Source organism: Filicampus tigris, chromosome 8 (genome assembly GCF_054856515.1).
Source record: "Filicampus tigris isolate MCC_2025a chromosome 8, RoL_Ftig_1.0, whole genome shotgun sequence".
In the NCBI taxonomy this organism is placed as follows: domain Eukaryota; kingdom Metazoa; phylum Chordata; class Actinopteri; order Syngnathiformes; family Syngnathidae; genus Filicampus; species Filicampus tigris.
The window spans coordinates 10,482,292-10,496,135 of NC_141224.1; the positions used below are offsets into that span (position 1 = coordinate 10,482,292).

Sequence of the window (13,844 nt, forward strand, 5' to 3'; positions counted from 1 at the left end):
TGGTTTTTGGGGGTTGTTTTTGTTTTGAAGTTGCCAAATTAGGTAACCAAAATATGATGTAAAAATGTACAGCTCTGGAAGGAAATTTAGAGATCGTTGCAAAATTGTCTGTTTGAAAGAAAACAACACCATACCTGCGATGAAACATGGTGCTTGCAGCGTCATGCTTTGGGACTGTTTTTCTTCAATTGGAACTGGGGTCTTAGACCAGGTGGAGGGATTTAATAACAGTTAAGAAATAGCACAAAACCTTCGGGCTTCTGCTCGAAAGCAAGGCATTTTTCAGCCTAGTATTTGTATTTTAACTATGTAAAGCACTTAGTGAGTCCTCTCTGTGAGGAGTACCATGTAAGATATAAAATGTGATTTTTTTTTTTTTTTTACACTAATAACTTTTAAAATTATTAATTTTTTTATACATTTTGTTTTATAATCCAGTGGTTCTCAAACTTGACGCCAAGCCTATTGTTAGGACTGATGAGTGTAATTAATGAAATTTAAAAAAAAAACAAACAGGACCTTATTAACCTTAACTTTATTGGTCTTGTAATTTACCATTTATGATGTAATCGTTTACATATGTCGTACAAAAGCAATTGCAGTAAATCAAGCGTGTCATGATGATTGACATGGCGGACCAAACCCATGAAAGGTTATGTCCGGTGTTGCACTGCCCTCAAGTGGATACAACGTGCAACCTCAAGCGAGCGTTTCCGTAGCAACTGTTGTTTGTCATTGGCAGGTGACGGCCATCGCTTTTTACGATTTGGACCGTGTCCCGTCGAGCAGAAATGTCTGTCCAAAGCGGCTTGGGCAAACTGGACTTGGGCGTCCTGAATGCCGAACAGCGGGAAAAACTGCGCAAGTTCAAAGTAAGACACAAGACAAATTAAGAAACGAGACAGCTAGCAGATGCCGACTTCATGAAACGCCTTCTTTGACGCCAGATCCAGACCAGGATCGACAATGAGAAGTATCTGATGGCGCATCCCGAGGTGGAGGTCATGGTTGAAGATTTTCTCAGGTTTGATCACTTTATTAATGGTTTGCTTTTTGGAAATCGGCATCAGTAGATTACAGTTATGTCTGCATTTAGGTGTAAAATCTAATCTTTGTACTGTGCACGCGCATACAGATTATGCAAATTAACTAACGGCAGTATTATATTGTCAGTATAGTGCATATTCAAAATTCTGTTTGAAGAATGATTACAATTTGTGACCAACTACTGCCCGTATAAAAAGTGAAAACAAATCTGCTCCAAATTTATTTAGCACTAATGTTTTATTAAAATGAATACTTGTCAGGGGAAGACAGGCTTGAAGGAAAATTGATTACATTTTATGTTATTATTATTATTAATAATATTATTAGTAGTAGTAGTATTGTCCTTATTGCTGTCATTAATTGTAGTAGTATGTACTTAAAGTATGTGCATATTTTATTTTAAATTTATATATGAAATACTCAGCTACACCATTTAAAAAATCTAAATACGTCTTTGTTTTTCAACCTTGAAATAAAAAGTGAAAGGGACAAACTTATTTTCATAATGCAATGTTTTTTTGAATGATTATTATTTTCAAGTCTAATATACGTGAGTCATTTGCTGCATATGAAGAATATATATATACATATATATGCGTCTGTAATTTTCAGTGTGATACATTTAATACATGCATGTGTAATTGTGGTGCAACAAAGTTTTCTTTGTACTGTATCTAAAGTACTGTGTCTGTATCTGCTAAATAACCACAAGGTGTTTATTTTGTAGAGACGTGCTTCTGAAAAGGCCAGATCACATTCGCGCATTTGCTGCTGGTGAGTTACACACAAGAATGCTCATAATATGTAATAAACTGGGAAAAAAAAGAAACAGATATAGGACCTCACTAAATATGTTCAATCGTGTCTTTCAGATCATTTCACCAACCCCGACCTCCACATTGTTATTAACGCTAAAATGGCGACCATCAATATGGACGCATAAACGGCTGTTTACTCATTTATGAGCCATTTTTTGGGTTGTAATGGTCCGTCACAATTCAAGGAACACAAAAGGTCCTATTGCCTAAACATAATGTGTTCCCTGTATTGTAGTTCAAACAGTGTCACTGAAGCATTAAAGCCATGTTTGAGTGAGACAATGATGCCTTATAAACTTACATTGTATGTCATTGAATAGGTTATTCTTGTTTAGGATTTCATACAGGACGACAAATAATAAAGCTTGTGTTCAACCATTGAGTCTTTGGTCCTTTTTTAATTGCCATTTGAAGGGAGCTTTTTCCTTTATATTTTTTTAAGATACATTCTGTTAACTTTATTTGAAGCTAATTTTATATAGACCATCAAGAAGTTGATCCAGGTGTTGTAATGGCAACAACAAACCCTACTGTATTCTATTACAAGTCTCCTATATCAAAAACAAAAGTAAGATTACAATTACTACATACTGTTGCTATTTAAATTTGAATCACTTCCCTGAAGATATATTCAAAGTTTAAACAGAACCATCAACCCCCCACTACCACACACACACACCCACGCGCACGCACGCATGCACACACACACACACACAGCGAGTATTGTTCTGATGACATGCACCTGCTGGGACTGGAAATAAATAACCTCCCTGCTCACGCATCATCATACAGAGAAGGAAGGATTCATCGGACAACAAAGTCACACAGAGAAGGAAGGATTCATCAGACAACAAAGTCACACAATCTATTGCAGGGAGACACACACACATCTGTAAGTATATCAATTGTTTTTGATTATTTCAGTCATTACATATGACAGTGTTTTTACCTTACATGTACCGGTGCGTAATTTAATCCTGCTAAATTCGTGGCTGCTTCATGTAAAGATTATTGCGGAACGTAGTGTGATCTCCAATAAGACAGTGAAACATTATGCAGTCAAAGATGCCTTGTGAGACATTAAAAAAAAAAACAACACACAAACAGGAATTAGGAGTGCACAAGTGTGCATGTCAGAGAGTGTTTTTTTTCCACCGTGTTATTCTCCAAAGTCCACACTGCCTCCCAAGAGGATCACTAGCAGAGGTGGTAACCAGGGCCGTTCTCACAGGAGGAAGTGATCGAACACTGCATAGAGACAAGTAGAAAAATTCACCAAATGTACTTAAATGTATTCGGATCCATTATTAGATGTTGATGCATCTCATTTTATTGTGTCAAGTGTGTTCAACAACAGGTGTGTTCAACAGGTGTTTTTAACATGGTTGCTAAGGGAGGAGCATTCTTTGTGGTCTACGCAGTCTTTGGTAAGCATCATTATCACACACTAAACATAATATGTTCAAACATTAAATATATATATATATATATATATATATATATAATTTGTGTTTGATTGACACTGTTATTAAAACAAATTATTTTATTACTGGGTTGTTGACTGTGAAAGTGTACCTAATGCTGCATTGCCGTAATGTTAATTTGCATCACAGTGTCAATGAAGAGTTGCACTGCTGATTTGAAATGGATGAACCTGGATATAATGGACATGGTGCAGTATAATGTATCACATGGGATAAATGACAGTGACGATTTCTTCCAACAAGACATAGTAAGGGCGTTAACACAATGTAACAGAAAGTCAACGGGGAAACACTATATTAAATTAATTAACATGTAAAAATTTCCCTCACATTTATGTAGCTGTGTGGCATGTTGCACTCAGCTAAATTCAAATCTGTCGTGAGGGCAACCAGCATGAGACCCAGCTTGGGGAAGAAGTTGTTCCGGAAGTTTAAAGAGTGCTTCAGAGAAGCGCATCATTTTGCTGAAAACGTGGACGTGTGAGTAATCATTCATAAAACAACTTTTCACCCCAAAAGTAAAGTGTGATGGCATAAGTGAATGCTATATTATTGCCCTGGAGGCCATCATTATTTATAGGATAAGGTGGAGCCACTGGCAGAACTAGAATTTGTTTTCTTGGGGAGGCGGGGGGGTTGGTTGTTCACGGGGATGCCATCTTAGGAGGTCCGTACAGCAAACCCCAAAAATTCTTCAGAAAACGCTGATAGAAAATTACGTATATGTTCTTTAGGGGACCTGGGCTGGGCGGGGCTGTGGGAAAAAAATCCCTGAAAAAATTGGGAAAATATCCCAAATTTTCTGGTCTGGCACCTGGGCTCCAAGCATATTTCTTAAATCTTAAAGAGAAGTCAACCCCAAAATGTTCTTTACAAGAGCAAGCCCACTAGTCTAAACATGGCATTCTGATTATTATTGCGTTTGTGGAATACGAGTTAAGCTAAAAAATCCACACATTTTTGTACATCACAAGGGGCGGCCATATTGCCATTTGCTGTCAACTGAAAATAACATCCCAGTTGCTCAGGGCTCAGGTAACGATCAATCATGGCTCACCTTCAGAAAATAGGTGAGCCATGATTGATCGTTACCTGAGCCTATGAGGGTCTGTGATGTCATTTTCAGTCAGCAGAAGTGGCAAAATGGTCACCCGCTGAGATGGTTATAAACAAGTGGATTTTGCTGCTTAACTCATATTCCACAAATGCAATATTAATCAGAATGCCATGTTTAGACTAGTGAAGGTGCATAGGAAATATTAATGCAAATCTTTTTGGAGGGTTGACTTCCACGTGAAAGTGTCACCGCAGTGAATAGGCAATATTTTAAATAACATTTGTACATTCTCCGTTTGGGTGCTAGCTAGGGTTTTGGCGCCATCTAGCATCTTTAGGTGTTTTAGGAAGTGGAAAAAAAATGTGAATAGGTAAATTTGTGAATAGCAAACTAGGAATAGGTGGGGAACATTGCTTTTCACGTTAGATATTTACATCCATCTTCAACAGTATACCACTATTTTGCCATTTTAAGCTATGATGGCTTTGACCCTCCTCAGGCTCGGCTCACTGGCTTGTTACTACGACGAAGCTCCGACTTTGACTCCTGAACTCAGTTGGAAACTCCTCGCCCACTTTGAACTCTGCGACAACCCGAACACCAAAAAGGTATTCCACAAATCGGCAACAAAATTCTACCAAGTACTCTTTTGACCCTCTTTCCTCTTCAGTTCAAGAGGCAGCTTTTACAGGCGCTGTCATCAAACTCCAACTGGACCGGCTATGAAGTTCTGAGCACGCTGGGCACCGGTGTGGCCTTTTGGTCCGCCCAACAGTTGGCTAACATCTCTAACGCTAATCTCAAAGAGCTGCTCCGAAACCTTGGACCCAACATTCACTGGACAAAGCCCCAACTACACAAGATAGTCCGGAAACTGCTGGGAGAGAGGATGGTGAGGCCCTTTAACCATCCATCCATTTTCTGTAACACTTGCCCTCATGAGGGTCACAGGTGAGCTGCAGCCTAACCCAGCTGGCTTTGGGCGAAAAATGTTTTCCGCGGGTGGGCAAGCTGCCCTGACCAGAATTTGAACGCAAATCCAAAGTCAGCTGCGTTAACCACTGAGCCATCACCAACATTTTCACCAGAATTTTACATTAAATTTACTCCAGTTTCATTTTACAAAACGTGACGAGCTTCAGCTCTTTAACCCAATCGGCTGGATCAAAATGATGAACCCAACCTTGGGTAAAAGTAACCCAGTTAGCTTAAAATCTTCAGATACCCAGGGAATGGGTTAGGAAAACAAAGCGGCGTTTTTTTTTTAGTTTGTATTTTTGTGCAACGAAAGAAAGAAAGAAAGAGACACCTACGCCTTTGCCTTCTGCGTTTTTACCAAGTGCGAGGAGGTTTCTGCCGCGGATCTGCTGTCACTGGCTCCAGTAATCGAAGGCGTGTCAAGCTGTGTGCTGGAACACGTCAGCATCCAGGAGCTCGCGAACAACACAGAGGCTCTGAGGAACATTTCCAAAAGGATGAGGAGGAGTCAGCTCAAGGCCTTGTTACAAGGGGCAAGTATCAAACATAGGACTATCAGTGATGCTACGATGTGAAAATGATTTTTAGTATGTCCTTGTAGCTGCAGAAAAGCAATCAAACTTCAGTGTTGGTGGACTTTCTACCCGGTTCTTTGCTGCGCAGCATGTCTTTACAAGACTTGGATGATGCCAACATCAGCTCCCCTGAGCAAGTGAGAGATGAAAGCCTGAAGAGATCACAGGTAGAAAGGAAACTATATTCTGCGGCAAACCTTGATGTTTGTCAGTACTACTCAGGTGGATACTGCACAAGGATGCCGCTAACTGTTAGCGTTCTTCTGTTTCCTTTCTTAGGCTGCCTTTCTAGCAAGAAGGTTTTATAAGGAAAATAAGCTGCGCTTTTGGTAAGAAGTTACTGAAATATTTTGTGAGAATCATGAGCTATTGTTGAAAGTGAAGAATTGTAAGCGTATACCCACAAAAAAAACAAAAGACGGAGGCTTTTGAAGTATTAGTAGCCTTCAAAGGATTTAAATAATGGAAAATGTGTTTTTCTTGTATACAAACAGCTTACAGTAGTGTGTGACTGTGTTTTTTACAGGGGGAATCTGCGTTCCATCCTCCAGGGTGTTACCTGTGAGATGATTGACAAGGTTCCTGACGTAAACGTAAAAGACATGGCCCAGGCCATAGAGGAGACGCCATGGTGGCTCTCCAAATTGCAGGTATTCTCACACACTTCACATCCGAACAGTGAACCCCCACTAGTAGCGGAAATTAGGGCCCTCTAACAGGAATCTTCCATTACTTTGCTGTTTGCTAGCAACCGCTGTACATGGAGCAGGTCAAAGGTCCTCAATAAGATGCAGTACTACGAGTGTTTTTACACAGAGAATAAAGAATGTATGCCTCTGACTCTCTGACTATTGTTATATTACCCGTCTACATATTACTCCTGTACACCAATACTATTTGTGAGCCCACCTATGGTGTTTCCCATTATGTGTTAGCATTAAGCTAGCAGGCTAGGGTAAAGTAGTGAGGTGTGATTCTCTTTGTTTTATGTTTAGCTTGACAGTAAACTTGGGAGCTTGAAGCTTCTTTTTTGAATAATTGTTTACTATCAGAGTTAGGTTGAGTTACGTCTTACAAAATACTGGTTGTGTCTAAAATTGTTTGCTCAAAAGTCAAAGCAAAAAAAACAAAAAAAAAACTTCTAAACGACGGCTCACATCTCGAAAAACTTGAAGGTCACTTGTATCTGCACGTTCAGGTTGGATGCGCAGCTCGTAGATACTTTGCAGCTTTGCAGAGAGGGCGACGGGATTACTTCAAAAACATTGCAGAGGAGGAGTTCAACACTATCCCAATTATTCTAATGATTCACCTTAGGTAAGATCCGAACACATGTCATATCATTTGGTGGGTGAAAGGTATACAAGTTCACTGCGTTGCTTTCTCGGCGTGTCATTCAGGCCTTGGGAGTTGGAGAATTTGCCCGACTCTGTTTGCGATGTTTTCCTCAACAAGATGGAAGCAGCCAACCTCACATCCCTGCCTCGTCCAAGTTTGTCTCGATTTGCTCTGGCCCGCAGAGCACTGCTCTGCCTGACCAAAGTGCGCACGCACACACACACGCACAGAAACAAATGCTGATTGTAATTATGAAAAATAATTTCACTTCAAGGATCAACATTAGTATACTCTACTGTAATGGATTTAAAACAATATTATTAACATATACTGATGGGAGGAGTAGAAATACATTGTTTATTACTGTATTTGATGTAATTTTATTTTCAAACTAAAGATTGATAGATACACCACAGCATTTTATACATTTTTGCAAAAATGTACATGTTGTAAATGTTCATTTATTAGCAATGTGTATATGTATATATGTAATGAATGTATGTGTATACAGTATATACTGTACGGTATATACATACTTATACATCATTTAAATATAAAATATACAATACATAATACGTATACAATATTAGAATATTGTTAGTTGATTGAAAAACGGCCATTATTGCAGTTGTCAAAGGGAATAAACTTCCATCCATCCATTATCCAAACCAACATTTTCAAATAATTTGAATTGTCTTCTCTAAACCAAATGTTTAACCATATTTATTACAAGTATTAGTGTGCTTGTATATGAGTTTTGGAAAGTGTCCTACAATACCGGCTAATCGCCATTGTCATCACTTCCCATGGAAAGAAATTTACACAAAACACAAAATACTTTGGGATATCGAGTTTTGGGGTAACATTTCAGGATGAACCTAAAATGCAATATAACCTTTACATGTGAACTTAATTTGACCTTCTCTAAACTTTTGAACATCCAACTGTTCAATGTTTCAATTCGTTTGGTACAACCTGAAGAGCAAAATTCACAATTATTAATGTAATGCCATGATTTGTAATGGTCGGAAGACATGTTCTAAGAAACAACTTGTATCCTGTTCACAGGATAAACATGTGTCAGCACTGACCGTGGAGGACGTTTCCAGGCTCGGAGCGCTCTTATGTGAGCTTGAAGTCCCCACATTGAGCCTCTTGGCACCCAACGTCCTCAACTCCAGCCTGCAGGCCATGTCCTCCTGCCAGCACATTCCTCAGCGCAACAGGCCGGAACTGATGCAGCTCATCCGACGCATCTTTGGGTACTCGATGCTGCTCCTGTGGACACGAGCTTCTCCAGCTAACTGTTAACCGTCTTTTTTTGTTTTGTTTGTTTTTATAACTGCAGAGACCCATCGGAGTGGTCCGAGGAAACCTTGGAGTCACTTGGTGCGTTCATGGTTTTGGATGATAGCGCACTTTCTATTCTGCCTCATAAGGTGTGGATTATTTATTTTATATGTAATACAGAGCACTGATTCAATTTTAAATATGTACTGTATGTAGTATTTAATGAATTACTGAATTAATCAATTCAAGATGTAACTAACCAAAACTGAATTCATTATTCTGAGTCATATTCAATTATCATAAAAATGTTTTGTTTGTTTTTGTGTATTTTAACAATACTGTACATTTTATTTACCGGTACACATACCTTTCTGGGCACTCAAAACCTTTTATCGCCAAAATTGATGAGCAAAACTTCTATCAATTTGCACACATGAACCAGTTTTATAATCAGCATCTCATATGATGGATTTAAAAAAGTAAAACAAAAATAAATCAAGTTTTAGGTTTCTGAAGTGTTATTAAACATTGATCTGAACGCAACATATCACGGTTGTGTGCTGTTGTAGGCTATTGCATTTTTGTGTGCTTTTGTTGGTTTCCATAATTGTGACTACTGTATGTATGTATTGAAGTGGAATAAGTCCCCACTGAAGGTCGCCTGCATGGCTCGCCACTGGCAAACATACAAAAAAATATGCATTGTGATCATTTAATCACCCATCACAACTTTGCCATGTGCCCTTTGCTAGCCTTGGATGGTTGACGTCTTATATTTTCTGAGGCCACGACTGTCTCACGTGTCCAAAGCACTGAGCAGGAAACTCTTCGACCTCATCACGTCAACTAATGAGCAAGGTGGGGAAAAGGACCTCTTTTAAATATGTAGATTCTGGTTGTTTTAACCCGTTATACTCTCTCTTTTCCAGTCAATTGTACCACTTATAGTGACGCTGACATGAACACAAACAGCTTCAATAGTTGTATACCAACTGTGAGTTTAATCAAAGACTTGGGAAAGGACAATGTGTTCTGGTCAACCACACAGCTGAATAAGATATCAACAGACACCTTCTTTGAAACCATGGAAACGCTTGGCCGTGTCCCTGACTACAAGGCAGAGCAGCTGGCTGTGCTCATTGACAAGGTCACTGAGGTATATTCCAAATTCCATCCATTCATTTTCTACAGCACCTGTCCTCATTGCACACTAAAAAAAATGCTGAGTTTTCCTAAGCCACTTGCTGGGTAGCTGTGGATTTTGACCAAATTGGATTACCTTTCACCCAAGGTTGGGTTAATTATTCATTTGATTCGTTGAATTATTCAGCAGATTGGCTTGAATGTCCGATTTCGGCATGCTTAAGAGCTAAAACTGGCAGCTCTGATGTTTGTTGTTGTTGTTTGTGTTCAGGCTCTGGGCCCAGTGTTGAATATCAACGAGAGTATTGTGGCGAGTCTGGGATGTATCGCTCAGGGCTTATCAAATTCAGACCTGGAGAGGATGGCCTTCTCCATGGACGGGTTGGAGGACATCGCCCACTGTGGCTGGAACGATTCACAGGTGGCGCTTTAAAGCGAAACCATCTGCAGTCGAATATGATTCATTTGGGGATGTTGAGTTTTAGGGATGACTTGGTGATTTGCACAGTGACCATTTCTTCTCCTGGGTACAGAAATTGTGTTTTTCCAAATGCAGGGTGTTTCATCAGTCCCCCATGGTTTTGTACTCTTCATAAAGTGGATGAAAAACGTACATCAACTAGGAATATTTGTGGCACAAATCATCCATCTCTTCATTTTTGCACTGAACTTCAAAATGACAAACATGGACTTAGTCCAGGTTTCTTAGTGGCTCTATTGTACCTTCTGCCATTTAGTGGAAGAGCATGTAAGATTTCTGCCTGTCGCTATATGTCGCTTTCCGACCAATTAAGTGAAATTAGTTTCACGCGGCACACCTGATGAGCTCTTAAACACTAATGTGGTTGGAAATTAAGTGCATGAAAGTGTTGTGTTTGACGCGTGTCAACAGTTGCGGGCAGTGTGGAAAAGCATCTCCAAACATACCAAGTTGACAGCTCTGCAGCTGAAGGCTTTCCACATGGCGGCGCTCAACCAATTCATGTGCGGCCTGAACGCCAGCGAGATTGCGCAACTCAACACGCACGCTTTCAGGTTCGAGCCACCAATGTTACACTTAAAGGGCCACAAGTATGTTATTCTGCATTAAAATGCTTAAGGTCACTATTCACAGTACTGTACCGTACGTGCTAAAAGTATTTACAGTGATCCATTTTTTCCACATTTTATGTTACCGTATTGTGGGCTGACTCCCATTTAACATGAGTTTGAATGTGATTGGTTTATTCTGAATAATTATACATTTAAAAAAAAATACTTTTTTTACATTTTAAAAAACTAACTATAGTATAATTATTGTGAAAATATCCTTTGTTTTCGTCTTATCATACAGTAAATGAGCTTTCGAGGACTTTATTTTAAATTTATTTATTTCTGTATTTCTGTAAATCCATACAGAAGAAGGAAGGTCAAATAGTTCTTTGAGAATTGTATTTTACGTTACTTTAGTAAGCAATACTTTTTTTTTTATCTTGCACCCGACAAATACTCCATATATTGGGGGGAAAAAACAAACTAAACGAGGAAAAATTAATTTAATCCATGTTGTTTTAGTGCTGCAACATAATCACATTTTGAAAATAATTTTAAAATTTTAAAGAAAATAAAGTAAAGCATACGTCGGTATGTGTGTGTATGTCACACAGGGGAGCTGTGGGCTCCATCAATGACATCCGCTGTTCACTCAAAGTCGCTCGACACTTTAAAAGTCTGGCCGTGTCAGTCTTCGGACCCGTCAGGACCTGGACTGAAGCGTCAGTTGTGGAAATGGGCAACATGATCGGTGAGTCTGCATATAATTGGAAATTGGCAGTTTTTCGATGTGACTTTGCTCAACATACAATATTTTTGGAAGAAATAGAGGACCCCAAAATTAAATTTTGTTTAAGGCCCCATACTGGCCAGCTCTACACTTTTTTTTTTGGTTATACATAATCTATAACATTTTTACATTTGAAATCTTTCTCTGTGTTCAGTTGGCTTGGAGGCAGAAGAGATGGCTGCTTTGGACCCATCCGTCTTCTCATTTTTTCAAGAGAGCAGCATCCCGCAATTTCCTCCGGATAACATAGCCGTGAGTGGCCATCGTTCACCGTATTTTAACAAGGAGAAAAATGCTGACTAGTTTCTGCTGCCCTCCCTACATCAGGCCCTCTCTGTGGCTCAGCTGGAGGCTCTTGGCCCCGACAACGGCGCCATGATAACCCAAAGTCAACGCGTCCATCTCACAGACGCTCAACAGGCCGCCTTGGAGCGGGCCAAGATCGGGTCCAGTGCCAAGAGTCAAGTACTTGCTCACCGATCAGGTGAAAACAAACACCATAAGTACTGATTGCTGCTAATAAGGATCCATCACATACAATAAAACAACACCTCTAAAGTAGCACAAAACTTTTTTTTTTTTACTCCTTGTATGACATCTATGAATGTTAAGTATATTAAAATTGAGATTCGAAGCCACGACTTCTTGGTAGTGAGACTGGCATACGAACCACTACTCCACCGTGCCACTATCAATTGCGGATGCAAGTAAACGCTAAGCGAAGACAATTATCAATTCCAGCAACAGCTATTAGTAGCCACTAGGTGGCACTATAGCACCAAAAAACATCTTCCTTTCCGTCCCCTCTTCAAAGGGTAAGTAGTTTTACGTTGGTTTATTATATGGTAGGTATCAGGTTCACACCAAGTGAGACATTAGTAAACAACGCACAAAATGAGGAGAGAAGACACTCAACACAATATTGTCATTTTACTTGCGCAAGGAGAGCGAAGGGAACTACCGCAACAGTTCCTAGCAACCCTCTGATAAGCACCTCCGCCTCCTCGCTTTTATTTTCTTAGGAGTCCCTGATTACAAAGGTGTCCCGACTCTAAGGGAAAGGGGGGCGAAAGCAGTTGGGACATTCTGAGTTTGGTATGTCCATCTGTGTGCGTGTGTGTGAGTCATCATTGCATGTCTGAAAGCAATAAGGCACGCAACGCAAGCCGGGCCTAGATCAGAACAAGGCTAAAGATGAACATCTATTCCTCCAAGGCTAGATTAGAACAAGGCTAACGTCTAGACCACAACAAGGCTAAGTAAGGCCAGTCATCAAACTTCTATTCTGCATAATTCAAATGTGGGACAGCAAGCATCATAACATACTCATTATTATACATTATTCTTACAGTAGGTTATATATTTCATGTTTTCCCATAAAAATGCACCATTGTGTCTATGTCCATTTAATAGTTAAACTGAGAATATGCACTCTTCTGGGAGTTAGCATTAGTGAAATATTACAAGCATTAAAGATAAACGATCAGAAAATTTCAATTGGTGCCACGACCCGGATTTGAACTGGAGTTGCTACGGCCACAATACAGAGTACCAACCACTATACGATGACTGCCGTGGAGCCTTATTCTGCCAAATTCAGGTCTAATCTGTTCGAATTGGTTGCTACTCATTCTGTCTTGGCCACCTATCTACTTATGTGCCAAAGAGGCCTATTTAAACACAACCGTTCAAAGGTGCATCATGTTTTAAAATAGCCATTTTACATCATTAGCAGAATCAATTCAGTGCTGTGCAACTAATTACCTCTTTCAGAAAAAAAAACCCGAAAGCAAGTCTAATTCATGCCCTACCTGTGTGGCAGTCAGAAATGAACAATGATTTCCTTCTCTTCCAGGTGCTCCTTCAGTGAGCATTGAGGGTGGGTTGGGATTTGTGATGCCGCTTCTGGTCCTCCTTGTTGGTCTCGTGCTGCTGTGACGACCCAACTAGATCCACCTGCAAAGATCGCTGGAGGGAGGCTAACATACTGCAGACAAACATACAGTACTGCCATATATATTTAGAGAAACCCACATTTGGAGCAGGGACGGATATTTCACATTACATTTCCTTGATCAACTATGGGCAGATGTTTTTAATGTAATGATTTTTTTTTTAAATGATTTTTAGGGGGGCAAATTACACATTTCTAAGTCACCCCCAAACGTTTGAAAGGTAGTGTCTTTACAAAGTGTGTTTTCACGGACAACATTTAACTGTCTCGGTGTCCCCAAACTTTTGATTCGTGTAACTTTGATGGACAGAAATAAAGATGACAAATGAATCACATGA

The 13,844-nt window shown here is 39.7% G+C and overlaps 2 protein-coding genes and 1 long non-coding RNA gene across 6 annotated transcripts; 2 read left to right on the forward strand and 1 right to left on the reverse strand.

The window, feature by feature from the left end:
* Nucleotides 1-15: 15 nt before the first annotated feature.
* Nucleotides 16-2,247, forward strand: riiad1 (regulatory subunit of type II PKA R-subunit domain containing 1). Its single transcript, XM_086037519.1, has 4 exons — nucleotides 16-872; nucleotides 948-1,024; nucleotides 1,775-1,821; nucleotides 1,920-2,247. The coding sequence occupies exons 1-4, from the start codon at nucleotides 792-794 to the stop codon at nucleotides 1,988-1,990; spliced, it is 276 nt and encodes a 91-aa protein (XP_085893645.1). The 5' UTR covers nucleotides 16-791; the 3' UTR covers nucleotides 1,991-2,247.
* LOC147143609 (uncharacterized) lies at nucleotides 1,699-9,677 on the reverse strand. The gene is made up of 3 exons (XR_015087786.1): nucleotides 8,389-9,677; nucleotides 5,720-5,860; nucleotides 1,699-3,113 (listed from the first exon to the last, which is right to left on the reverse strand). It is a non-coding gene; the product is annotated as an uncharacterized LOC147143609 (long non-coding RNA).
* On the forward strand, nucleotides 2,655-13,841 carry otoa (otoancorin). Of its 4 annotated transcripts, XM_086037512.1 has the most exons (23): nucleotides 2,655-2,757; nucleotides 3,236-3,292; nucleotides 3,479-3,597; nucleotides 3,690-3,829; nucleotides 4,906-5,014; nucleotides 5,077-5,298; nucleotides 5,747-5,917; nucleotides 5,986-6,126; nucleotides 6,239-6,288; nucleotides 6,486-6,609; nucleotides 7,158-7,276; nucleotides 7,360-7,501; nucleotides 8,366-8,559; nucleotides 8,646-8,736; nucleotides 9,340-9,445; nucleotides 9,517-9,743; nucleotides 10,002-10,151; nucleotides 10,623-10,765; nucleotides 11,377-11,513; nucleotides 11,707-11,804; nucleotides 11,880-12,036; nucleotides 12,575-12,647; nucleotides 13,408-13,841. In XM_086037512.1, exons 2-22 carry the CDS (start codon nucleotides 3,247-3,249, stop codon nucleotides 12,640-12,642), a joined length of 2,754 nt encoding a protein of 917 aa, XP_085893638.1. In that variant the 5' UTR covers nucleotides 2,655-2,757; nucleotides 3,236-3,246; the 3' UTR covers nucleotides 12,643-12,647; nucleotides 13,408-13,841. The 4 variants fall into 4 exon arrangements, with proteins under 4 accessions (XP_085893638.1, XP_085893637.1, XP_085893639.1 ...); XM_086037511.1 differs by lacking the exon at nucleotides 12,575-12,647; XM_086037513.1 differs by lacking the exons at nucleotides 3,479-3,597; nucleotides 12,575-12,647 and having other exon boundaries at nucleotides 2,674-2,757; nucleotides 3,712-3,829.
* Nucleotides 13,842-13,844: the final 3 nt, after the last annotated feature.